At 47.6% G+C, this 26,934-nt stretch overlaps 1 protein-coding gene across 1 annotated transcript in view; it reads right to left on the bottom strand.

Annotated features, from left to right (window-relative positions):
• Positions 1 to 26,934, bottom strand: part of LOC129813543 (receptor-type tyrosine-protein phosphatase F-like) — a 488,239-nt gene that overhangs the window by 282,763 nt on the left and 178,542 nt on the right. The window contains exon 3 of the mRNA XM_055865838.1: positions 10,017 to 10,429. Coding sequence (XP_055721813.1) covers positions 10,017 to 10,119 — 103 coding nt within the window. The 5' untranslated portion in view covers positions 10,120 to 10,429. The remainder of the gene's footprint in view (positions 1 to 10,016; positions 10,430 to 26,934) is intronic.

Raw genomic sequence — 26,934 nt, 5'->3', positions numbered from 1 at the left:
AGGCTAGTACAATAACAGGTGGGTAGGGACTTGACATGATAGCAGAAACTGATCTGGGATCAGGCTAGTACAATAACAGGTGGGTAGGGACTTGACATGATAGCAGGAACTGATCTGGGATCAGGCTAGTACAATAACAGGCAGGCAGGGACTTGACATGATAGCAGGAACTGATCGGGGATCAGGCTAGTACAATAACAGGTGGGTAGGGACTTGACATGATAGCAGAAACTGATCTGGGATCAGGCTAGTACAATAACAGGTGGGTAGGGACTTGACATGATAGCAGAAACTGATCTGGGACCAGGCTAGTACAATAACAGGCGGGCAGGGACTTGACATGATAGCAGGAACTTATCTGGGATCAGGCTAGTACAATAACAGGCAGGCAGGGACTTGACATGATAGCAGGAACTGATCTGGGATCAGGCTAGTACAATAACAGGTATGCAGGGACTTGACATGATAGCAGAAACTGATCTGGGACCAGGCTAGTACAATAACAGGCCGGTAGGGACTTGACATGATAGCAGAAACTGATCTGGGATCAGGCTAGTACAATAACAGGTATGCAGGGACTTGACATGATAGCAGAAACTGATCTGGGACCAGAATAGTACAATAACAGGCGGGTAGGGACTTGACATGATAGCAGAAACTGATCTGGGATCAGGCTAGTACAATAACAGGTATGCAGGGACTTGACATGATAGCAGGAACTGATCTGGGATCAGGCTAGTACAATAACAGGTATGCAGGGACTTGACATGATAGCAGAAACTGATCTGGGACCAGGCTAGTACAATAACAGGCGGGTAGGGACTTGACATGATAGCAGAAACTGATCTGGGATCAGGCTAGTACAATAACAGGTATGCAGGGACTTGACATGATAGCAGAAACTGATCTGGGACCAGGCTAGTACAATAACAGGCGGGTAGGGACTTGACATGATAGCAGAAACTGATCTGGGATCAGGCTAGTACAATAACAGGTATGCAGGGACTTGACATGATAGCAGGAACTGATCTGGGATCAGGCTAGTACAATAACAGGTGGGTAGGGACTTGACATGATAGCAGGAACTGATCTGGGATCAGGCTAGTACAATAACAGGCAGGCAGGGACTTGACATGATAGCAGGAACTGATCTGGGATCAAGCTAGTACAATAACAGGCGGGTAGGGACTTGACATGATAGCAGAAACTGATCTGGGACCAGGCTAGTACAATAACAGGCAGGAGCACTAAGAGAGGCTCAGTGGTCTTGACTGTCATGAAAGGGACACTACAGATGTCTCAGATTGAAACAAAAGTAAAAAGTAAAATTTAAAGTACCAAAGGTTTTCCCACCATGAAATAAGTCAAAATGAAATAAAGAGACGAACCATTTATATTTCAGAGATGATGTATAGACAAGGTGGGTTTTGTTCGGTGTGACTGAGTATGACCTTGTTGGTAAAGGAGTGGTGGTCTATTGTGCTGTATAGAGACCCGGGTTGATTACAGTGTGTTCCCTAGGGATCAACGGGGCCCGGGTTGATTACAGTGCATTCCCTAGGGATCAACGGGGGGCGTCTGAGGTCACCACTCAGGATTGATTGCCCTGTCCCGTCTGTACAGGACGGGGTTAAATGCTCACATGAGACTAATGATGTCACAATGCCTCATACGGCCCCTAGATTCTGGAACACTGGGGTGGGAGGGATTCTATTGGTCTACTCCCAATAATGGATCTCACAAAACAGGTGGAACGGGTTGGCTACTAAAATGGCTGGAAATCCCAGAAATCTCACTAAATTGAAAAGCAAAATGCATTTGAAAACAACACTTCCCTTTTGTTTTCACTTCCCTCTCCCAATGTGAAAAGGAACTTCATCTAGTCTCATCTGTCTCCAACAACAAACGACAATTTGGTGCAGGCAGCTATGAATCTACATCATCGTTATGCAAAATGTCTCAGATGTAAATGTAGGTTCCTTATATCACTATGTAGAGAAGCAGCCTGAGGTCTGACAGGCTGGGATAGATATCTGCCTTGTGTAGCTGGCTGTTTTGAATATGACCCAGACAACTGTCTCCTGCTGTCCTTAACTACCAGCCCATTGTATAGAGAGGCTCGGTGACTGTCTAACCACCAGCCCATCGTAGAGAGAGGCTCGGTGACTGTCTAACTACCAGCCCATTGTAGAGAGAGGCTCAGTGACTGTCCTTAACTACCAGCCCATTGTATAGAGAGGCTCAGTGACTGTCTAACTACCAGCCCATTGTAGAGAGAGGCTCGGTGACTGTCTAACCACCAGCCCATCGTAGAGAGAGGCTCGGTGACTGTCTAACTACCAGCCCATCGTAGAGAGAGGCTCGGTGACTGTCTAACTACCAGCCCATCGTAGAGAGAGGCTCAGTGACTGTCCTTAACTACCAGCCCATTGTACAGAGAGGCTCAGTGACTGTCCTTAACTACCAGCCCATTGTAGAGAGAGGCTCAGTGACTGTCCTTAACTACCAGCCCATTGTAGAGAGAGGCTCAGTGACTGTCTAACTACCAGCCCATTGTAGAGAAAGGCTCAGTGACTGTCCTTAACTACCAGCCCATTGTAGAGAGAGGCTCAGTGACTGTCCTTAACTACCAGCCCATTGTAGAGAGAGGCTCAGTGACTGTCCTTAACTACCAGCCCATTGTAGAGAGAGGCTCAGTGACTGTATAACTACCAGCCCATTGTAGAGAGAGGCTCAATGACTGTCTAACTACCAGCCCATCGTAGAGAGAGGCTCAGTGACTGTCCTTAACTACCAGCCCATTGTAGAGAGAGGCTCAGTGACTGTCTGTAACTACCAGCCCATTGTAGAGAGAGGCTCAGTGACTGTCTAACTACCAGCCCATTGTACAGAGAGGCTCAGTGACTGTCCTTAACTACCAGCCCATTGTAGAGAGAGGCTCAGTGACTGTCTGTAACTACCAGCCTATTGTAGAGAGAGGCTCAGTGACTGTCCTTAACTACCAGCCCATTGTAGAGAGAGACTCAGTGACTGTCAGTAACTACCAGCCCATTGTAGAGAGAGGCTCAGTGACTGTCTGTAACTACCAGCCTATTGTAGAGAGAGGCTCAGTGACTGTCTGATCAGAAGACAAGGTTTCCAGTTGGTCACGACACAGAGACTGTCTTTGTGTGAGAATTTAAAGGCTCCACTGGGTCGTTTTACCTGGTAATGATCTGATTACTGGAGTTTGTTAGGCAGCAGAACAGAGGGGACCAGCTTTAGAAGAGGTCTGTCTGGGCCTTTAGAGAGGTCAGGCTTAAACACAGTACAGAAAGGACTTCAGAGTAGCATATGAATCATGATAAGATGAAAGCATCCTTCTCTGATGAATAGCATTACTGTAGTTAGGGAGCAGGGGAGAACAGGGAGGACCAGCTATAGTAGGACTGTCTGTCTGTCTGTCTGTGTCTGTCTGTCTGTCTGTCTGCCTGTCTTTCTGTCTCTCTCTCTGTCTGTCTGTCTCTCTGCCTTTCTCTCTGTCTGCCTGACTGCCTGTCTTTCTCTCTGCCTGTCTGCCTGACTGCCTGTCTTTCTCGCTGCCTGTCTGTATGTCTTTCTCGCTGCCTGTCTGTCTGTCTGTCTGTCTGTCTGTGTCTGTCTGTCTGTCTGTCTGCCTGTCTTTCTGTCTCTCTCTCTGTCTGTCTGTCTCTCTGCCTTTCTCTCTGTCTGCCTGACTGCCTGTCTTTCTCTCTGCCTGTCTGCCTGACTGCCTGTCTTTCTCTCTGCCTGTCTGCCTGACTGCCTGTCTTTCTCGCTGCCTGTCTGTATCTCTTTCTCGCTGCCTGTCTGTCTGTCTGTCTGTGTCTGTCTGTCTGTCTGTCTGTCTGCCTGTCTGTCTGCCTGTCTGTCTCTCTGCCTGCCTGTCTGTCTCTCTGCCTGCCTGTCTGTCTCTCTGCCTGCCTGCCCCTATAGAGAGGTACGGCTTACACAGTAGAGAGAAGAACAGAGGAGCACACAGCTAGATAGAAGCTACCACATCAGATAGGCTAATTAACAGGAAAATAATATTACAGTCAATTGTCTATCTTTGTTTCTGTTCTGACTAACGCTGAGTTTAATTTATTTACCACTCGAACATTACATAACCACTTCATTCATCCTATATGTCGCAGGGTCAGAGGTGAACAAAGGGGCTGAAATGACTCATCTCTACATTATTGTGGAGGAAATGGAATCCTTGGCGTACTGCATGCTGTCGGTATTCTAGAGTACATTAGTAGAGAATAGAACATGTTCCCGTAGGTCACGAATACACTGACACGTGTTCAGAGCTGAGGCTAAAGGTCACACAGCGAGTGGCGGGGAAGGTTGGAACGTGGGATAGAAAATGAGTGTGTGTGTGTGTGTGTGCCCGCGCGCGCGTGTGTGTGTGATCTAATTGAATTACAGTGACCCTGTGACAGCGCCGTAGCTCAGGTTATGTGCCGAATTAATTTTGGTCCTTGACCCCCTCCTCTTCTGTAGGGCATCTCTCCACACTCGACAACCCCGGGGGTCACACAGACTCCCAGGAGCCCCAGAACCGAGCGACAGCGACACATCTCGAAGAGAGCACTTCTCCAGACCCCTATCTTCATTAAGATAGACAGCAGGGTACTGAGGTCACACACACACACACACCCATGTACTGTTTCTAGAATATTCTACAGGACACCAGCAGTGCATTTAGAAAGCAGCGGAGTATGGTGGTACCAGAATCCACCTGGGAGACCAAGTGGACTGGACCAGTACACGTTTTGCCTTTATACACAGAAGATCTCCGCTAAACAGAATCACATGGTTTGATCCGTCTCTATGTGACCACCGATGACACCAGAACAAGTTAACTACAAATTCATAACTTGCCAATGTCTTTGCAATTGATATAAACGATCGACGTATAAAAATATCCTTCAAATGAAAGCCGAGATGACTGCATTAAAATATAAAACAGTCTATATCACTATTTTAATCATATTGAATTACATTTAATGTTCAATCAATTGAGTTCTGGCTCCTGTCTGTAATTTCTCTCGATATATTTCATGACTTGTAGCTTAACGTGTGCAATGATTTGCCAAATTGTAGGTGGTAATATCTCTCTAGGATCTGATCCGTCATCAGTATTGTGAAATAATTATAATGTTGAGGTCAGATTTGAATGGAGAAAACTGATCCGAGAGCAGCTTTTCTTTACGATCCTATCAGTGTTGTCACCCGCTCCAACGACGCCCTTAGCGACCGTTCTCACTGCGTGGTGTTTTTGGGTAACGCACGTTACATCTTGGGCCGTTGTAGGAAAGACGCCTGGTTAAAACACTCGCAAGACTAAGTTGCAGCGCCATCGGGACAAATGGGTCCTGGAGTGGCATGTACGGAGTTAAAATAAGCAGCAAATTGCACAGCGTGAGCAGCGTCTCCTTAAGCAAACAAACAAACAAACAAAGCTAGAGCGCAAATTAATATTCAGCAATCCAGTTTAAACGTACTGTAATAGTGTACTTCTATGAGACTGACGGAACAAATTACACAATGAACTACAAGTTGTAGTCTATTTGGTCCCTCAATCGGTATAAAATCTAAAGAAACATACATCTTTGTTAATGTATTATAATATATGCCATTTAGTAAACGCTTTTATCCAAAACAACTTCAAGTACAGTGAGTGTGTTTTCGTAAGTGCCTCCAACAGGAATCAAACCCACAAACTTAGTGTGATTAATACCATGCAACACAGGTATGGCTGTATTCAGGCATGATCCTAGGGTATAGTTCAAAAGCATGTTTTTAGTCATGATCCCAGGGTATAGTTCAAAATCATGTTTTTAGTCATGATCCCAGGGTATAGTTCAAAATCATGTTTTTAGTCATGATCCCAGGGTATAGTTCAAAAGCATGTTTTTAGTCATGATCCCAGGGTATAGTTCAAAAGCATGTTTTTAGTCATGATCCCAGGGTATAGTTCAACATCATGTTTTTAGTCATGATCCCAGGGTATAGTTCAAAAGCATGTTTTTAGTCATGATCCCAGGGTATAGTTCAAAATCATGTTTTTAGTCATGATCCCAGGGTATAGTTCCAAATCATGTTTTTAGTCATGATCCTAGGGTATAGTTCAAAAGCATGTTTTTAGTCATGATCCCAGGGTATAGTTCAAAATCATGTTTTTAGTCATGATCCCAGGGTATAGTTCAAAAGCATGTTTTTAGTCATGATCCCAGGGTATAGTTCAAAAGCATGTTTTTAGTCATGATCCCAGGGTATAGTTCAAAATCATGTTTTTAGTCATGATCCCAGGGTATAGTTCAAAATCATGTTTTTAGTCATGATCCCAGGGTATAGTTCAAAAGCATGTTTTTAGTCATGATCCCAGGGTATAGTTCAAAATCATGTTTTTAGTCATGATCCCAGGGTATAGTTCAAAATCATGTTTTTAGTCATGATCCCAGGGTATAGTTCAAAATCATGTTTTTAGTCATGATCCCAGGGTATAGTTCAAAAGCATGTTTTTAGTCATGATCCCAGGGTATAGTTCAAAATCATGTTTTTAGTCATGATCCCAGGGTATAGTTCCAAATCATGTTTTTAGTCATGATCCTAGGGTATAGTTCAAAAGCATGTTTTTAGTCATGATCCCAGGGTATAGTTCAAAATCATGTTTTTAGTCATGATCCCAGGGTATAGTTCAAAATCATGTTTTTAGTCATGATCCCAGGGTATAGTTCAAAATCATGTTTTTAGTCATGATCCCAGGGTATAGTTCAAAAGCATGTTTTTAGTCATGATCCCAGGGTATAGTTCAAAATCATGTTTTTAGTCATGATCCCAGGGTATAGTTCAACATCATGTTTTTAGTCATGATCCCAGGGTATAGTTCAAAATCATGTTTTTAGTCATGATCCCAGGGTATAGTTCAAAATCATGTTTTTAGTCATGATCCCAGGGTATAGTTCAAAATCATGTTTTTAGTCATGATCCCAGGGTATAGTTCAAAATCATGTTTTTAGTCATGATCCCAGGGTATAGTTCAAAATCATGTTTTTAGTCATGATCCCAGGGTATAGTTCAAAAGCATGTTTTTAGTCATGATCCCAGGGTATAGTTCAAAATCATGTTTTTAGTCATGATCCCAGGGTATAGTTCCAAATCATGTTTTTAGTCATGATCCTAGGGTATAGTTCAAAAGCATGTTTTTAGTCATGATCCCAGGGTATAGTTCAAAATCATGTTTTTAGTCATGATCCCAGGGTATAGTTCAAAATCATGTTTTTAGTCATGATCCCAGGGTATAGTTCAAAATCATGTTTTTAGTCATGATCCCAGGGTATAGTTCAAAAGCATGTTTTTAGTCATGATCCCAGGGTATAGTTCAAAATCATGTTTTTAGTCATGATCCCAGGGTATAGTTCAACATCATGTTTTTAGTCATGATCCCAGGGTATAGTTCAAAATCATGTTTTTAGTCATGATCCCAGGGTATAGTTCAAAATCATGTTTTTAGTCATGATCCCAGGGTATAGTTCAAAATCATGTTTTTAGTCATGATCCCAGGGTATAGTTCAAAATCATGTTTTTAGTCATGATCCCAGGGTATAGTTCAAAATCATGTTTTTAGTCATGATCCTAGGGTATAGTTCAAAAGCATGTTTTTAGTCATGATCCCAGGGTATAGTTCAAAATCATGTTTTTAGTCATGATCCCAGGGTATAGTTCAAAATCATGTTTTTAGTCATGATCCCAGGGTATAGTTCAAAAGCATGTTTTTAGTCATGATCCCAGGGTATAGTTCAAAATCATGTTTTTAGTCATGATCCCAGGGTATAGTTCAAAATCATGTTTTTAGTCATGATCCCAGGGTATAGTTCAAAAGCATGTTTTTAGTCATGATCCCAGGGTATAGTTCAAAATCATGTTTTTAGTCATGATCCCAGGGTATAGTTCAAAATCATGTTTTTAGTCATGATCCCAGGGTATAGTTCAAAATCATGTTTTTAGTCATGATCCCAGGGTATAGTTCAAAAGCATGTTTTTAGTCATGATCCCAGGGTATAGTTCAAAATCATGTTTTTAGTCATGATCCCAGGGTATAGTTCCAAATCATGTTTTTAGTCATGATCCTAGGGTATAGTTCAAAAGCATGTTTTTAGTCATGATCCCAGGGTATAGTTCAAAATCATGTTTTTAGTCATGATCCCAGGGTATAGTTCAAAATCATGTTTTTAGTCATGATCCCAGGGTATAGTTCAAAATCATGTTTTTAGTCATGATCCCAGGGTATAGTTCAAAATCATGTTTTTAGTCATGATCCCAGGGTATAGTTCAAAAGCATGTTTTTAGTCATGATCCCAGGGTATAGTTCAAAAGCATGTTTTTAGTCATGATCCCAGGGTATAGTTCAAAAGCATGTTTTTAGTCATGATCCCAGGGTATAGTTCAAAAGCATGTTTTTAGTCATGATCCCAGGGTATAGTTCAAAATCATGTTTTTAGTCATGATCCCAGGGTATAGTTCAAAATCATGTTTTTAGTCATGATCCCAGGGTATAGTTCAAAAGCATGTTTTTAGTCATGATCCCAGGGTATAGTTCAAAAGCATGTTTTTAGTCATGATCCCAGGGTATAGTTCAAAAGCATGTTTTTAGTCATGATCCCAGGGTATAGTTCAAAATCATGTTTTTAGTCATGATCCCAGGGTATAGTTCAAAATCATGTTTTTAGTCATGATCCCAGGGTATAGTTCAAAATCATGTTTTTAGTCATGATCCCAGGGTATAGTTCAAAATCATGTTTTTAGTCATGATCCCAGGGTATAGTTCAAAAGCATGTTTTTAGTCATGATCCCAGGGTATAGTTCAAAAGCATGTTTTTAGTCATGATCCCAGGGTATAGTTCAAAAGCATGTTTTTAGTCATGATCCCAGGGTATAGTTCAAAAGCATGTTTTTAGTCATGATCCCAGGGTATAGTTCAAAATCATGTTTTTAGTCATGATCCCAGGGTATAGTTCAAAATCATGTTTTTAGTCATGATCCCAGGGTATAGTTCAAAAGCATGTTTTTAGTCATGATCCCAGGGTATAGTTCAAAAGCATGTTTTTAGTCATGATCCCAGGGTATAGTTCAAAAGCATGTTTTTAGTCATGATCCCAGGGTATAGTTCAAAATCATGTTTTTAGTCATGATCCCAGGGTATAGTTCAAAATCATGTTTTTAGTCATGATCCCAGGGTATAGTTCAAAATCATGTTTTTAGTCATGATCCCAGGGTATAGTTCAAAATCATGTTTTTAGTCATGATCCCAGGGTATAGTTCAAAATCATGTTTTTAGTCATGATCCCAGGGTATAGTTCAAAATCATGTTTTTAGTCATGATCCCAGGGTATAGTTCAAAATCATGTTTTTAGTCATGATCCCAGGGTATAGTTCAAAAGCATGTTTTTAGTCATGATCCCAGGGTATAGTTCAAAAGCATGTTTTTAGTCATGATCCCAGGGTATAGTTCAAAATCATGTTTTTAGTCATGATCCCAGGGTATAGTTCAAAAGCATGTTTTTAGTCATGATCCCAGGGTATAGTTCAAAAGCATGTTTTTAGTCATGATCCCAGGGTATAGTTCAAAAGCATGTTTTTAGTCATGATCCCAGGGTATAGTTCAAAAGCATGTTTTTAGTCATGATCCCAGGGTATAGTTCAAAAGCATGTTTTTAGTCATGATCCCAGGGTATAGTTCAAAAGCATGTTTTTAGTCATGATCCCAGGGTATAGTTCAAAAGCATGTTTTTAGTCATGATCCCAGGGTATAGTTCAAAATCATGTTTTTAGTCATGATCCCAGGGTATAGTTCAAAAGCATGTTTTTAGTCATGATCCCAGGGTATAGTTCAAAAGCATGTTTTTAGTCATGATCCCAGGGTATAGTTCAAAATCATGTTTTTAGTCATGATCCCAGGGTATAGTTCAAAATCATGTTTTTAGTCAAACATAAAGTGCAGTACTTACTGTCAGCCTGAGAGGAGAGCACCAGGCAACTGAGTAGCAGCAGGAGGGATGGCACCGCCCCTCTGGGCAGGAGGGGAACTGCAGGGTGAATGTTAGGCACCATGATGGTCCAGGTTGGCACAGCGACTCCTCCTCGCTCCCCTCAACGAAGACACAAAGCGACTCCTCCTCGCTCCTCTCAACGAAGACACAAAGCGACTCCTCCTCGCTCCTCTCAACGAAGACACAAAGCGACTCCTCCTCGCTCCTCTCAACGAAGACACAAAGCGACTCCTCCTCGCTCCTCTCAACGAAGACACAAAGCGACTCCTCCTCGCTCCTCTCAACGAAGACACAAAGCGACTCCTCCTCGCTCCTCTCAACGAAGACACAAAGCGACTCCTCCTCGCTCCTCTCAACGAAGACACAGAAACCTGGGAGGAGACAGAGAAGACAGGACGTTAGTGTTTTCATTCAAACACTTAATTTGATCTGAACTGAACTGATCTGACGGAAGTCAACAACAACATGTGGAAAATGCTGGTACAAAAGCCAGACAAGAAAAAAGTGTAGCTTGGATCCATCAAAGACACAATCGGTAACAACACCATCCAGACTATATAAAACCAGATACCTCAGCATTAGTAGTTTCCTAAACCTTAGAAACATAACAATCAACAGAGAATCGTGGGGAGATAAGAAAACGAACCCCTCCTTGATGGGCGAAAGCTACCTCTCCAACCCCTCCTTGATGGGCGATAGCTACCTCTCTAACCCCTCCTTGATGGGCGATAGCTACCTCTCCAACCCCTCCTTGACGGGCGATAGCTACCTCTCCAACCCCTCCTTGACGGGCGATAGCTACCTCTCCAACCCCTCCTTGACGGGCGATAGCTACCTCTCCAACCCCTCCTTGACAGGCGATAGCTACCTCTCCAACCCCTCCTTGATGGGCGATAGCTACCTCTCTAACCCCTCCTTGACGGGCGATAGCTACCTCTCCAACCCCTCCTTGACGGGCGATAGCTACCTCTCCAACCCCTCCTTGACGGGCAATAGCTACCTCTCCAACCCCTCCTTGATGGGCGATAGCTACCTCTCCAACCCCTCCCTGACGGGCGATAGCTACCTCTCCAGCCCCTCCTTGACGGGCAATAACTACCTCTCCAACCCCTCCTTGAAGGGCGATAGCTACCTCTCCAACCCCTCCTTGACGGGCGATAGCTACCTCTCCAACCCCTCCTTGACGGGCGATAGCTACATCTCCAACCCCTCCTTGACGGGCGATAGCTACCTCTCCAACCCCTCCGTGACGGGCGATAGCTACCTCTCCAACCCCTCCGTGACGGGCGATAGCTACCTCTCCAACCCCTCCTTGACGGGCGATAGCTACCTCTCCAACCCCTCCTTGACGGGCGATAGCTACCTCTCCAACCCCTCCTTGACGGGCGATAGCTACCTCTCTAACCCCTCCTTGACAGGCGATAGCTACCTCTCCAACCCCTCCTTGACGGGCGATAGCTTCCCCTCTAACCCCTCCTTGATGGGAGATAGCTACCTCTCTAACCCCTCCTTGACGGACGACAGCTACCTCTCTAACCCCTCCTTGATGGGTGATAGCTACCTCTCTAACCCCTCCTTGATGGGTGATAGCTACCTCTCTAACCCCTCCTTAATGGGTGATAGCTACCTCTCTAACGCCTCCTTGATGGGTGATAGCTACCCCTCTAACCCCTCCTTGATGGGTGATAGCTACCTCTCTAACGCCTCCTTGATGGGTGATAGCTACCTCTCTAACGCCTCCTTGACGGGCGATAGCTATCTCTAACCCCTCCTTGACGGACGATAGCTACCCCTCTAACCCCTCCTTGACGGACGATAGCTACCCCTCCAACCCCTCCTTGAAGGACGATAGCTACCCCTCTAACGCCTCCTTGACGGGCGATAGCTACCCCTCCTTGACGGGCGATAGCTACCTCTCCAACCCCTCCTTGACGGGCGATAGCTACCTCTCCAACCCCTCCTTGACGGGCGATAGCTACCTCTCCAACCCCTCCTTGACGGGCGATAGCTACCTCTCTAACCCCTCCTTGACGGGCGATAGCTACCTCTCCAACCCCTCCTTGACGGGCGATAGCTACCTCTCCAACCCCTCCTTGACGGGCGATAGCTACCTCTCCAACCCCTCCTTGACGGGCGATAGCTACCTCTCCAACCCCTCCTTGACGGGCGATAGCTACCTCTCCAACCCCTCCTTGACGGGCAATAGCTACCTCTCCAACCCCTCCTTGATGGGCGATAGCTACCTCTCCAACCCCTCCCTGACGGGCGATAGCTACCTCTCCAGCCCCTCCTTGACGGGCAATAACTACCTCTCCAACCCCTCATTGAAGGGCGATAGCTACCTCTCCAACCCCTCCTTGACGGGCGATAGCTACCTCTCCAACCCCTCCTTGACGGGCGATAGCTACATCTCCAACCCCTCCTTGACGGGCGATAGCTACCTCTCCAACCCCTCCGTGACGGGCGATAGCTACCTCTCCAACCCCTCCGTGACGGGCGATAGCTACCTCTCCAACCCCTCCTTGACGGGCGATAGCTACCTCTCCAACCCCTCCTTGACGGGCGATAGCTACCTCTCCAACCCCTCCTTGACGGGCGATAGCTACCTCTCTAACCCCTCCTTGACAGGCGATAGCTACCTCTCCAACCCCTCCTTGACGGGCGATAGCTTCCCCTCTAACCCCTCCTTGATGGGAGATAGCTACCTCTCTAACCCCTCCTTGACGGACGACAGCTACCTCTCTAACCCCTCCTTGATGGGTGATAGCTACCTCTCTAACCCCTCCTTGATGGGTGATAGCTACCTCTCTAACCCCTCCTTAATGGGTGATAGCTACCTCTCTAACGCCTCCTTGATGGGTGATAGCTACCCCTCTAACCCCTCCTTGATGGGTGATAGCTACCTCTCTAACGCCTCCTTGATGGGTGATAGCTACCTCTCTAACGCCTCCTTGACGGGCGATAGCTATCTCTAACCCCTCCTTGACGGACGATAGCTACCCCTCTAACCCCTCCTTGACGGACGATAGCTACCCCTCCAACCCCTCCTTGAAGGACGATAGCTACCCCTCTAACGCCTCCTTGACGGGCGATAGCTACCCCTCCTTGACGGGCGATAGCTACCTCTCTAACCCCTCTTGACGGGCGATACCTGCCTCTCCAAACCCTCCTTGACGGGCGATAGCTACCTCTCTAACCCCTCCTTGACGGACGATAGCTACCTCTCCAACACCTCCTTGACGGGCGATAGCTACCTCTCCAACACCTCCTTGACGGACGATAGCTACCCCTCTAACCCCTCCTTGACGGACGATAGCTACCTCTCAAAACCCCTCCTTGACGGGCGACAGCTACCTCTCTAACCCCTCCTTGACGGGCGATAGCTACCTCTCTAACCCCTCCTTGACAGGCGATAGCTACTCCTCTAACCCCTCCTTGATGGGCGATAGCTACTCCTCTAACCCCTCCTTGATGGGCGATAGCTACCTCTCCAACCCCTCATTGACGGGCGATAGCTACCCCTCCTTGACGGGCAATAGCTGCCCTTCCAACCCCTCCTTGAAGGACGATAGCTACCCCTCTAACCCCTCCTTGACGGGCGATAGCTACCCCTCCTTGACGGGCGATAGCTACCTCTCTAACCCCTCTTGACGGGCGATAGCTGCCTCTCCAAACCCTCCTTGACGGGCGATAGCTACCTCTCTAACCCCTCCTTGACGGACGATAGCTACCTCTCTAACCCCTCCTTGATGGGCGATAGCTACCTCTCTAACCCCTCCTTGACGGACGATAGCTACCCCTCTAACCCCTCCTTGACGGACGATAGCTACCTCTCAAAACCCCTCCTTGACGGACGATAGCTACCTCTCAAAACCCCTCCTTGACGGGCGACAGCTACCTCTCTAACCCCTCCTTGACGGGCGATAGCTACCTCTCTAACCCCTCCTTGACAGGCGATAGCTACTCCTCTAACCCCTCCTTGATGGCCGATAGCTACCTCTCCATAACCCCTCCTTGACGGGCGATAACTACCCCTCTAACCCCTCCTTGACGGGCGATAGCTACCTCTCTAACCCCTCCTTGACGGGCGATAGCTACCTCTCCAACCCCTCCTTGACGGGCGATAGCTACATCTCCAACCCCTCCTTGACGGGCGATAGCTACCTCTCCAACCCCTCCGTGACGGGCGATAGCTACCTCTCCAACCCCTCCGTGACGGGCGATAGCTACCTCTCCAACCCCTCCTTGACGGGCGATAGCTACCTCTCCAACCCCTCCTTGACGGGCGATAGCTACCTCTCCAACCCCTCCTTGACGGGCGATAGCTACCTCTCTAACCCCTCCTTGACAGGCGATAGCTACCTCTCCAACCCCTCCTTGACGGGCGATAGCTTCCCCTCTAACCCCTCCTTGATGGGAGATAGCTACCTCTCTAACCCCTCCTTGACGGACGACAGCTACCTCTCTAACCCCTCCTTGATGGGTGATAGCTACCTCTCTAACCCCTCCTTGATGGGTGATAGCTACCTCTCTAACCCCTCCTTAATGGGTGATAGCTACCTCTCTAACGCCTCCTTGATGGGTGATAGCTACCCCTCTAACCCCTCCTTGATGGGTGATAGCTACCTCTCTAACGCCTCCTTGATGGGTGATAGCTACCTCTCTAACGCCTCCTTGACGGGCGATAGCTATCTCTAACCCCTCCTTGACGGACGATAGCTACCCCTCTAACCCCTCCTTGACGGACGATAGCTACCCCTCCAACCCCTCCTTGAAGGACGATAGCTACCCCTCTAACGCCTCCTTGACGGGCGATAGCTACCCCTCCTTGACGGGCGATAGCTACCTCTCTAACCCCTCTTGACGGGCGATACCTGCCTCTCCAAACCCTCCTTGACGGGCGATAGCTACCTCTCTAACCCCTCCTTGACGGACGATAGCTACCTCTCCAACACCTCCTTGACGGGCGATAGCTACCTCTCCAACACCTCCTTGACGGACGATAGCTACCCCTCTAACCCCTCCTTGACGGACGATAGCTACCTCTCAAAACCCCTCCTTGACGGGCGACAGCTACCTCTCTAACCCCTCCTTGACGGGCGATAGCTACCTCTCTAACCCCTCCTTGACAGGCGATAGCTACTCCTCTAACCCCTCCTTGATGGGCGATAGCTACTCCTCTAACCCCTCCTTGATGGGCGATAGCTACCTCTCCAACCCCTCATTGACGGGCGATAGCTACCCCTCCTTGACGGGCAATAGCTGCCCTTCCAACCCCTCCTTGAAGGACGATAGCTACCCCTCTAACCCCTCCTTGACGGGCGATAGCTACCCCTCCTTGACGGGCGATAGCTACCTCTCTAACCCCTCTTGACGGGCGATAGCTGCCTCTCCAAACCCTCCTTGACGGGCGATAGCTACCTCTCTAACCCCTCCTTGACGGACGATAGCTACCTCTCTAACCCCTCCTTGATGGGCGATAGCTACCTCTCTAACCCCTCCTTGACGGACGATAGCTACCCCTCTAACCCCTCCTTGACGGGCGATAGCTACCTCTCTAACCCCTCTTGACGGGCGATAGCTGCCTCTCCAAACCCTCCTTGACGGGCGATAGCTACCTCTCTAACCCCTCCTTGACGGACGATAACTACCCCTCTAACCCCTCCTTGATGGGCGATAGCTACCTCTCTAACCCCTCCTTGACGGGCGATAGCTACCTCTCTAACCCCTCCTTGACGGGCGATAGCTACCTCTCTAACCCCTTCTTGACGGGCGATAGCTACCCCTCTAACCCCTCCTTGACGGGCGATAGCTACCTCTCTAACCCCTCCTTGACGTGCGATAGCTACCTCTCTAACCCCTCCTTGACGGGCGATAGCTACCTCTCTAACCCCTCCTTGATGGGCGATAGCTACCTCTCCAACCCCTTGACGGGCGATAGCTACCTCTCTAACGCCTCCTTGACGGGTGATAGCTACCTCTCCAACCCCTCCTTGACGGGTGATAGCTGCCCCTCTAACCCCTCCTTGATGGGCGATAGCTACCCCTCTAACCCCTCCTTGACGGGCGATAGCTACCCCTCTAACCCCTCCTTGACGGGTGATAGCTACCCCTCTAACCCCTCCTTGACGGGTGATAGCTACCCCTCTAACCCCTCCTTGACGGGTGATAGCTACCCCTCTAAACCCTCCTTGACGGGCGATAGCTACCCCTCTAACCCCTCCTTGACGGGCGATAGCTACCCCTCTAACCCCTCCTTGACGGGCGATAGCTACCTCTCCAACCCCTCCTTGACGGGCGATAGCTACCTCTCCAACCCCTCCTTGACGGGCGATAGCTACCTCTCCAACCCCTCCTTGACGGGCGATAGCTACCTCTCCAACCCCTCCTTGACGGGTGATAGCTACCCCTCTAACCCCTTTACGGGTGATAGCTACCCCTCTAACCCCTTTACGGGTGATAGCTACCCCTCTAACCCCTTGACGGGTGATAGCTGGGGACAGACAAGTACACAGTGAATCCCTGGGGACAGACTAGTACACACCGCCCCCTTAATGTTCAATATTAACAAATTAAAAATGTCAGATGGGCTCAAATCAAACACACAGCAAGAGCATGTCTGCATACACAGCTTCTATAGGGACCTGGGGGACACAGCATGTCTGCATACACAGCTTCTATAGGGACCTGGGGGACACAGCATGTCTGCATACACAGCTTCTATAGGGACCTGGGGGACACAGCATGTCTGCATACACAGCTTCTATAGGGACCTGGGGGGGACACAGCATGTCTGCATACACAGCTTCTATAGGGACCTGGGGGACACAGCATGTCTGCATACACAGCTTCTATAGGGACCTGGGGGACACAGCATGTCTGCATACACAGCTTCTATAGGGACCTGGGGGACACAGCATGTCTGCATACACAGCTTCTATAGGGACCTGGGGGACACAGCATGTCTGCATACACAGCTTCTATAGGGACCTGGGGGACACAGCATGTCTGCATACACAGCTTCTATAGGGACCTGGGGGACACAGCATGTCTGCATACACAGCTTCTATAGGGACCTGGGGGACACAGCATGTCTGCATACACAGCTTCTATAGGGACCTGGGGGACACAGCATGTCTGCATACACAGCTTCTATAGGGACCTGGGGGACACAGCATGTCTGCATACACAGCTTCTATAGGGACCTGGGGGACACAGCATGTCTGCATACACAGCTTCTATAGGGACCTGGGGGGACACAGCATGTCTGCATACACAGCTTCTATAGGGACCTGGGGGACACAGCATGTCTGCATACACAGCTTCTATAGGGACTTGGGGGACACAGCATGTCTGCATACACAGCTTCTATAGGGACCTGGGGGACACAGCATGTCTGCATACACAGCTTCTATAGGGACCTGGGGGACACAGCATGTCTGCATACACAGCTTCTATAGGGACCTGGGGTTAAACAGACAGTTCAGGGAACAGAACAGAAAAACGAAAAATAACAACATTGTCAAGGAACAGAATTGATCAATACTGTTCCGGAATAGAACTGTTATTTTAAAAGCATAGAAACCAATTAATAACGTTATTTTACATTCTGGGCATTTTTTTCCAGTCCCACCAAACAACACAACAAAGCATATTTTCAAAGCCCTCACTCTGTCACTCAGAAACAAATTCCAGCGTCTGCCTGCCAGCTGGAAATCTTTGCCAGTGTGTATGCGTGTGTAGGCTACCTGTCCCTCCCCCTCCAAAGCCTAGACTACTGTAGCCCCTCCCCCTCCGAAGCCTAGACTACTGTAGCCCCTCCCCCTCCGAAGCCTATACTACTGTAGCCCCTCCCCCTCCGAAGCCTAGACTACTGTAGCCCCTCCCCCTCCGAAGCCTAGGCTACTGAAGCCCCTCCCCCTCCGAAGCCTAGACTACTGTAGCCCCTCCCCCTCCGAAGCCTAGACTACTGAAGCCCCTCCCCCTCCGAAGCCTAGACTACTGTAGCCCCTCCCCCTCCGAAGCCTAGACTACTGAAGCCCCTCCCCCTCCGAAGCCTAGATTACTGAAGCCCCTCCCCCTCCGAAGCCTAGACTACTGTAGCCCCTCCCCCTCTGAAGCCTAGACTACTGAAGCCCCTCCCCCTCCGAAGCCTAGACTACTGTAGCCCCTCCCCCTCCGAAGCCTAGACTACTGACTTTACAAGGCGTGATTTATAAATTAGGGAGAGATGTGTTTTTATGTGATTTCTGATACCCCTCTGCACACACCAGTTATCTCTGGTCCAACGTTAGGTCAACTCTCGGGAAGTTCAAAGACATTCAAAGTTCCTCCATAGAAGCCGCTCCTCCGTAGGTATAATTCTGTGGGTCTAGATCAAATTCAAATCAAATGTATTTATATAGCCCTTCGTACATCAGCTGATATCTCAAAGTGCTGTACAGAAACCCAGCCTAAAACCCCAAACAGGAAGCAATGCAGGTGTAGATAACGCACGTTATAACAAGCCGCCCAGCGCTTCAAGCCAAGCCTCCTCTCTCCTCCGCAATCTTTCACTCACATCTTGCGGCCTACACTTGTAGGTATCGGTTAAGAACTTTATCTCGCTGGTCTGAACAGCGGAACGGAACAAAATATATAACGGTTCTGCTCAGAACGAAACGATTGGAAAATAACGTTGGTTCCAACCCCTGCTTTTTCTCATAGATGTGGTGCCAAGAAACTAAAAACAGTTCCTTCTACCGGCCTCCTACGAATACAAAATGTGTCCACGCTTGGTGGGTGACCAGTTAGCTTTCAGTTAGAGAAACAACTGGTCCAGTATGTAGTGGGAAAAGCCTGACTAAACCTCTCTAAAAAGCTGCAGAGGAGTTGACTAGCCCTTTACTCACAGGACTGTTTCAATACACACAAACACAGACCGCACCCCCCCCCCCCCCCCCCACCCCCACCCCCATCTCTCTCTCCCACAGAGAGATTTTAACAAGCTAAAAATTCAACAACAAAAAATGTCTCTCTTCATCCGGGCCTCTCCTTTAATCTCTTTTGACAAGTTGCTTGGCGAAGAAAGGAGAAGGATGAGAATAAGAAGAAAGTGAAGTAATGCCGTGTATTATGAGTCACCATGTTGTCAAGCCCCGCCGGCTGTTTCACCTTGCTAGGCCTCTCTCTATCTCATCATTTTACGCTACCTTTATTCCGACAGAAAAAAAAACACCCCCAAGTTAACTGAGCGCCTAAGAAAGTGGATCTTATTCTGCATGTTCTTTGGGCTGGTATTTGTTGGTATATGTCTGGAGAGAGAGAGAGAGAGACAGAGAGACAGAGAGAGAGAGAGAGAGAGAGAGAGAGAGAGAGAGAGAGAGAGAGAGAGAGAGAGAGAGAGAGAGAGAGAGAGAGAGAGAGAGAGAGAGAGAGAGAGAGAGAGAGAGAGAGAGATTTCCCATTTAGCTTAGTTTTGTTTTGTCTTTCATACCAGGTCATATGTCTTCTCAAGTCATATTGACACTGGTCTACTACTGTTGCTTTAATTTATTGTTGTTCTGATTAATATTGTTGTTGTAGTTGTTGTTAATGGTAATCCCATGTCCACTACTACTGTTATTATTGCTGTTGGTCCCACCATTTATTTATATATAAATATATATATATTTTGTATATATATTTGATTTTTCGATATGTATACTTTGACAATGTAAGTAATAACGAACCTACCTTGTCAATAAAGTCAATTGAATTGAAAGAGAGAGAGAGAGAGAGAGAGAGAGAGAGAGAGAGAGAGAGAGAGAGAGGAGAGAGAGAGAGAGAGAGAGAGGAGACGAGAGAGAGAGGAGAGAGAGAGAGAGAGAGAGAGAGAGAGAGAGACAGAGACAGAGACAGAGACAGAGACAGAGACAGAGACAGAGACAGAGACAGAGAGAGAGAGAGAGAGAGAGAGAGAGAGAGAGAGAGAGAGAGAGAGAGAGATGCATGCATGGGCAGAATTAGGCCAAAATCCACTAATAATAAAAACTCAAAAAAGAGCAATTAAGTTTTGTAAACATCTAAAATAAAGTGACCCCTCTCTCATATCATTACCAAGCCCTGCAATGCCAAGAGCTGAGCAAAGAAAAGAGTTCCCTCATCCAGCTGGTTCTGAGTTCACAAACCTGTTCTACTAACACACTGAAGCCTCAGGACCAGAACATCCAATCAATCAGGATAAACCAAATTACAACACAGTCAAAACAAAACTATACTGCTTATTGGGAAACACAAGCACAAACACAAAGCAAAATGCAGTGCTATCTGGCCCTAAATCGACAGTACACCGTGGCTAACTATTTGACTATGGTTACTGATCAAAACCTTAGAAAAACCTTGACAAAGTACAGGCTCAGTGAGCACAGCCTTGCCATTGAGAAGGGTAGACACAGGAAAACCTGGCTCCCTGTAGAGGAAAGGCTGTGCAACCACTGCACAATAGCAGAACCTGAGACGGAGCTGCATTTCCTGACAAAATGTCAAAAATATATAACAATTAGAGAGTGTCATTTCCCCAAATTTGAAACCCTTATTCAAGGTTTCAAAGACCTCTATGAGGATAGGCTACCCGTCCTGTTGGGGGAGGACGCAGAGAGCTGTGGGTTGGCAGCGCACTACATTGCTGCCTGCCATAAGATGAGGGACAGTGTCTGACAGACCAATCAACCTGCACATGTCCTCTACTGTATGTTTATTGTTATTGTTGAATGTGTGGTTATTTTGACACTTGGTTATTGTTGTTACTGTTGTCCCGTTGAACATTTTGATTCTCATTTATATCTTTTTATATTGTAAATATCCCAAATAAGCTTTGGCAATATGTACATTGTTACGTCATGCCAGTAAAGCAAATTGAATTGAATTGACAGAGAGACAGAGAGACAGAGAGACAGAGAGACAGAGAGACAGAGAGACAGAGAGACAGAGAGACAGAGAGACAGACAGACAGACAGACAGACAGACAGACAGAGAGATAAACTTGGCATGTCGCTGTGTGAGCTCCAAACTCTTGGCAGCGACGGGGTATCTTTCACAGTAGATAAGTGTGTGTAGGGATATCTTTCACAGCAGGAAGGTGTGTGTGTGTGTGTGTGTGTGTGTGTGTGTGTGCGTGGATATCTTTCAGATGCCAGAGAGAGACAGATGCTTTTCATCTTCAATCAGACACATTCCTGGAGCCATGATGTTTACTCTGCATTTATTTATTTATTATTATTTTGTTTGTCCCCTGCGGGTTAGCACCCCCCGGCCACACGCAAAAACACTGGGGAGGTGTGTGTGTGTGTGTGTTGCAGAGCTTGCATGTGAATCTGCTCCACTAACACACAGCAGGGTATGAGAGGAGTGACTGCAGAATGAGACAGCAGGGTATGAGAGGAGTGACTGCAGAGTGAGACAGCAGGGTATGAGAGGAGTGACTGCAGAGTGAGACAGCAGGGTATGAGAGGAGTGACTGCAGAGTGAGACAGCAGGGTATGAGAGGAGTGACTGCAGAGTGAGACAGCAGGGTATGAGAGGAGTGACTGCAGAGTGAAACAGCAGGGTATGAGAGGAGTGACTGCAGAGTGAGACAGCAGGGTATGAGAGGAGTGACTGCAGAGTGAAACAGCAGGGTATGAGAGGAGTGACTGCAGTGTGAGACAGCAGGGTATGAGAGGAGTGACTGCAGAGTGAGACAGCAGGGTATGAGAGGAGTGACTGCAGAGTGAAACAGCAGGGTATGAGAGGAGTGACTGCAGTGTGAGACAGCAGGGTATGAGAGGAGTGACTGCAGAGTGAGACAGCAGGATGCGCAGGCAGAGCGGAGCATAGGATGAGCAGTGTCTACTAACATGTGGGAGAGAGAGAGAGAGAAACAGAGAGAGAGAAACAGAGAGAGAGAAACAGAGAGAGAGAAACAGAGAGAGGGAAACAGAGAGAGGGAAACAGAGAGAGGGAAACAGAGAGAGGGAAACAGAGAGAGAGGGAAACAGAGAGAGAAAAAGAGAGAGAGAGAGAAACAGAGAGAGAAACAGAGAGAGAAACAGAGAGAGGGAAACAGAGAGAGAAAAAGAGAGAGAGAGAAACAGAGAGAGAAACAGAGAGGGAAACAGAGAGAGGGAAACAGAGAGAGGGAAACAGAGAGAAAAAAAGAGATAGAATGTGTCCTCGTTAGCATGCGTGTGACTGTGTGATGTATGCAATTATAAACTGGTTGGTTCGAGCCCTGAATGCTGATTCGCTGACAAACGTGGTATATCAGACCGTATACCACGGGTATGACAAAACTATTATTTTTACTGCTCTAATTACGTTGGTAACCAGTTTATAATATCAATAAGGCACCTCTGGGGTTTGTGATATATGGCCAATATACCACGGCTAAGGGATGTGTTCGGGCACTCAGCAACGCCCTTAGCCAAGATAAATTGGCCATATAGCGAACTAGTCAACTGATGTCTGTCTATGACAACAAGGCCTCTCAGTGGGTGTCAGTCTACATGTCAATACTACCCTCCCGAGTGGCGCAGTGGTCTAGGGCACCTCCCGGGTGGCGCAGTGGTCTAGGGCACTGCATCGCAGTGCTAGCTGCGCCACCAGAGTCTCTGGGTTCACGCCCAGGCTCTGTCGCAGCCGGCCGCAACCGGGAGGTCCGTGGGGCGACGCACAATTGGCATAGCGTCGTCCGGGTTAGGGAGGGTTTGGCCGGTAGGGATATCCTTGTCTCAGTATGTAAAAAATGTAATAAAATGTATGCACTCTACTGTAAGTCGCTCTGGATAAGAGCGTCTGCTAAATGACTAAAATGTAAAATGTAAATACTGACCAGGCGTATCCAACAAGTAGCCTACACTGACTCTGAATACAACATCACAGAAGCTGGTAGAAGACTGGACCAGCAGACTCTCCTCTGCTTGTGAATAAAGGTACGTGGTGAAGTGTGTCTACTCTCTCCACTGTCAAATGATACCATTAACAATCCCACAGGAACCTCATTAACTAGTCACTCTTCCAAGACAAGTCAGAGGAGGCTTCCAATAAAGCCTAGACCAGGGGGAGGTTTAAAGAACAGCCCTTCATAATAAAACCTAGACCAGGGGGAGGTTTAAAGAACAGCCCTTCATAATAAAACCTAGACCAGGGGGAGGTTTAAAGAACAGCCCTTCATAATAAAACCTAGAACAGGGGGAGGTTTAAAGAACGGCCCTTCATAATAAAACCTTGACCAGGGGGAGGTTTAAAGAACGGCCCTTCATAATAAAACCTAGACCAGGGGGAGGTTTAAAGAACAGCCCTTCATAATAAAACCTAGACCAGGGGGAGGTTTAAAGAACAGCCCTTCATAATAAAACCTAGACCAGGGGGAGGTTTAAAGAACAGCCCTTCATAATAAAACCTAGACCAGGGGGAGGTTTAAAGAACAGCCCTTCATAATAAAACCTAGACCAGGGGGAGGTTTAAAGAACAGCCCTTCATAATAAAACCTAGACCAGGGGGAGGTTTAAAGAACAGCCCTTCATAATAAAACCTAGACCAGGGGGAGGTTTAAAGAACAGCCCTTCATAATAAAACCTAGACCAGGGGGAGGTTTAAAGAACAGCCCTTCATAATAAAACCTAGACCAGGGGGAGGTTTAAAGAACAGCCCTTCATAATAAAACCTAGACCATTTTGACTGGCTGCATCACGGCGCGGTACGGCAATAGCACTGCCCTCGATCACATGGTGCTACAGAGTGTGATGTGGACGGCCCAGTACATCACTGGGGCCGAGCTCCCTGCCAACCAGGACCTCTATATCAGAGCGTGATGTGGATGGCCCAGTACATCACTGGGGCAGAACTCCCTGCCATCCAGGACCTCTATATCAGAGTGTGATGTGGATGGCCCAGTACATCACTGGGACAGAGCTCCCTGCCATCCAGGACCTCTATATCAGAGCGTGCAGTATGAAGGTCCGGGAAATGATTAAAGACTCCCACCACCCAAGTCATAGACTGTTCTCTCTGCTTCCACACAGCAAGGGGTACCGGTGCACCTGACAACAACAGGCGAGGACTATCTCCAAGCAATAAGACTGATGAATAGCTAACAAAATAGCTACACAGACTACCTGAGTTAACTTTGTATCTTTATTGACATTTTATTTTTATAAAAACTCAACAGGGCCCTACACACACACACACACACACACACAATGTTCTTCTTCTATCCTCGTGGGGGACCTAAAGCTGTTGCTACTCTGTTTATCTTATATTCTGTTGCCTAGTAACCTTACCCCTATACATATCTACCTCCATCACTCCAGTATCCCTGTACATTGTTAATATGGTACTGACCCTATATATAGTCACGTTACCCCTATACATATCTACTTCCATCACTCCAGTATCCCTGTACATTGTAATATGGTACTGACCCTATATATAGTCACGTTACCCCTATACATATCTACCTCCATCACTCCAGTATCCCCTTCCCCCTATACATATCTACCACCATCACTCCAGTATCCCTGTACATTGTAATATGGTACTGACCCTATATATAGTCACGTTACCCCTATACATATCTACCTCCATCACTCCAGTATCCCTGTACATTGTTAATATGGTACTGACCCTGTATATAGTCACCTTACCCCTATACATATCTACCTCCATCACTCCAGTATCCCTGTACATTGTAATATGGTACTGACCCTATATATAGTCACGTTACCCCTATACATATCTACCTCCATCACTCCAGTATCCCTGCAAGAAGCGAGTCCCTGCATAAATGTTCCAACATCTAGTGGAAAGCCTTCCCAGAAGAGTGGAGGCTGTTATAGCAGCAAAGTGGGGACCAACTCCATATTAATGCCCATGATTTTGGAATGAGATGTTTGACGAGCAGGTGTCCACATACTTCTGGTCATGTAGTGTATTTTTCGTGTTTTTTTCTCCTTCTAGTAATACATTGTTATTGAGTACTTCATTGTTAAAACATGAAACTTGCAACCAGGGGCATGTTTTTGGAGTGCTTTGAAACAGTCGATGTAAACACCGAATGGGTTCAGGACACTGTGTTAGAGGCAGAGATGCTGGATGTCGGCTGGCTTCGAGGGTTCAGGACACTGTGTTAGAGGCAGAGATGCTGGATGTCGGTTGGCTTCGAGGGTTCAGGACACTGTGTTAGACGCAGAGATGCTGGATGTCGGCTGGCTTCGAGGGTTCAGGACACTGTGTTAGAGGCAGAGATGCTGGATGTCGGCTGGCTTCGAGGGTTCAGGACACTGTGTTAGAGGCAGAGATGCTGGATGTCGGCTGGCTTCGAGGGTTCAGGACACTGTGTTAGAGGCAGAGATGCTGGATGTCGGCTGGCTTCGAGGGTTCAGGACACTGTGTTAGAGGCAGAGATGCTGGATGTCGGCTGGCTTCGAGGGTTCAGGACACTGTGTTAGACGCAGAGATGCTGGATGTCGGCTGGCTTCGAGGGTTCAGGACACTGTGTTAGACGCAGAGATGCTGGATGTCGGCTGGCTTCGAGGAATAATTGATTTAAGAGACAGCAGAATAGGTATGTCTGAATAGCTCTGCACAGACAGACAGACAGATGGACATTGTGGTGCCGTTCTGCCTCAGCCAGGGAGTACTATGCTGGTAGAGACGGACCGACGATGGACGGACCGACGATGGACGGACAGACGATGGACGGACCGACGATGGACGGACAGACGATGGACGAACCGACGATGGACGGACCGACGATGGACGGACCAATGATGGACGGACAGACAATGGACGGACAGACGATGGACGGACCGACGATGGACGGACCGACGATGGACGGTCCGACGATGGACGGTCCGACGATGGACGGTCCGACGATGGACGGTCCAACGATGGACGGACCAACGATGGACGTTTGTTTTGGCCATCCCTCCCTCCCACCACCTCCTCTCCCCCTCCCACCACCTCTCCCTCCCTCTCTCACCACCTCTCCCTCCCCCCCACCCCCTCTCCCTCCCTCCCTCCCTCCCTCCCACCACCTCCTCCTCTCCCCCTCTCCCTCCCTCCCCATCCCTCCCTCCCTCCCTCCCCCCTCGTTTTACCTCAGGCAGCAACAAAACACAGTGTTCGTTTTTACCTCAGCATAGAGAATGCATCCCAGATCCACCCTATTCCATAGTGCACTAATTTTGAACAGGACCCACAGGCCTCTGGTCTAAAGTAGTGCACTATATAGGGAATAGGCTGCCGTTTTGGCTGCTCGGAGAAAGCCAGAAGTCTGAAAACTCCAGAGAATAACTAGGCCGACATGCTGAGCTGATCTCCATGTAATCAAATGAAGGACTAGCTGAAGGTAACCAAATTACTTCCCCCAACAGCTTCACAAACCATCATATGCATCCTAAATGGCACCCTAGGCCCTATGTAGTGCACTAGTTTTGACCAGGGCCTATTGGGGGCTATGGTCTAAAGTAGTGCACTATTAGGGAATAGGGTGCAATTTGGGACGCAATCCTTAGTTGTTTCCAGTCTCCACACCAAGCCTGATGGTGCATGTAGTTTTCCAGGGGGGAGAGAGAGTGGAGAGAGACGAGGCAGAGCATTGACATTCAGTCAACAAAGACTAATGTCCTGTGACCTGGTTGGCTGGTTTTACTGGGCCTTGGTTTACAAGGCAATCCTGTCTGGTTAATTGTTAAGGCTTTAGTGCTGGGGGCAGGAGACTGAGTGCTCAATGGAGGAAACATATTCAAGCTAAGAACACGTCCTTCAGCTAACCAATGTCCTATCTAGCCTGTCTGTCCTTCAGATAACCAATGTCCTATCTAGCCTGTCTGTCCTTCAGATAACCAATGTCCTATCTAGCCTGTCTGTCCTTCAG

This window comes from Salvelinus fontinalis, chromosome 17, assembly GCF_029448725.1.
Source record: "Salvelinus fontinalis isolate EN_2023a chromosome 17, ASM2944872v1, whole genome shotgun sequence".
In the NCBI taxonomy this organism is placed as follows: domain Eukaryota; kingdom Metazoa; phylum Chordata; class Actinopteri; order Salmoniformes; family Salmonidae; genus Salvelinus; species Salvelinus fontinalis.
This window is presented reverse-complemented; position numbering and strand designations above follow the sequence as displayed.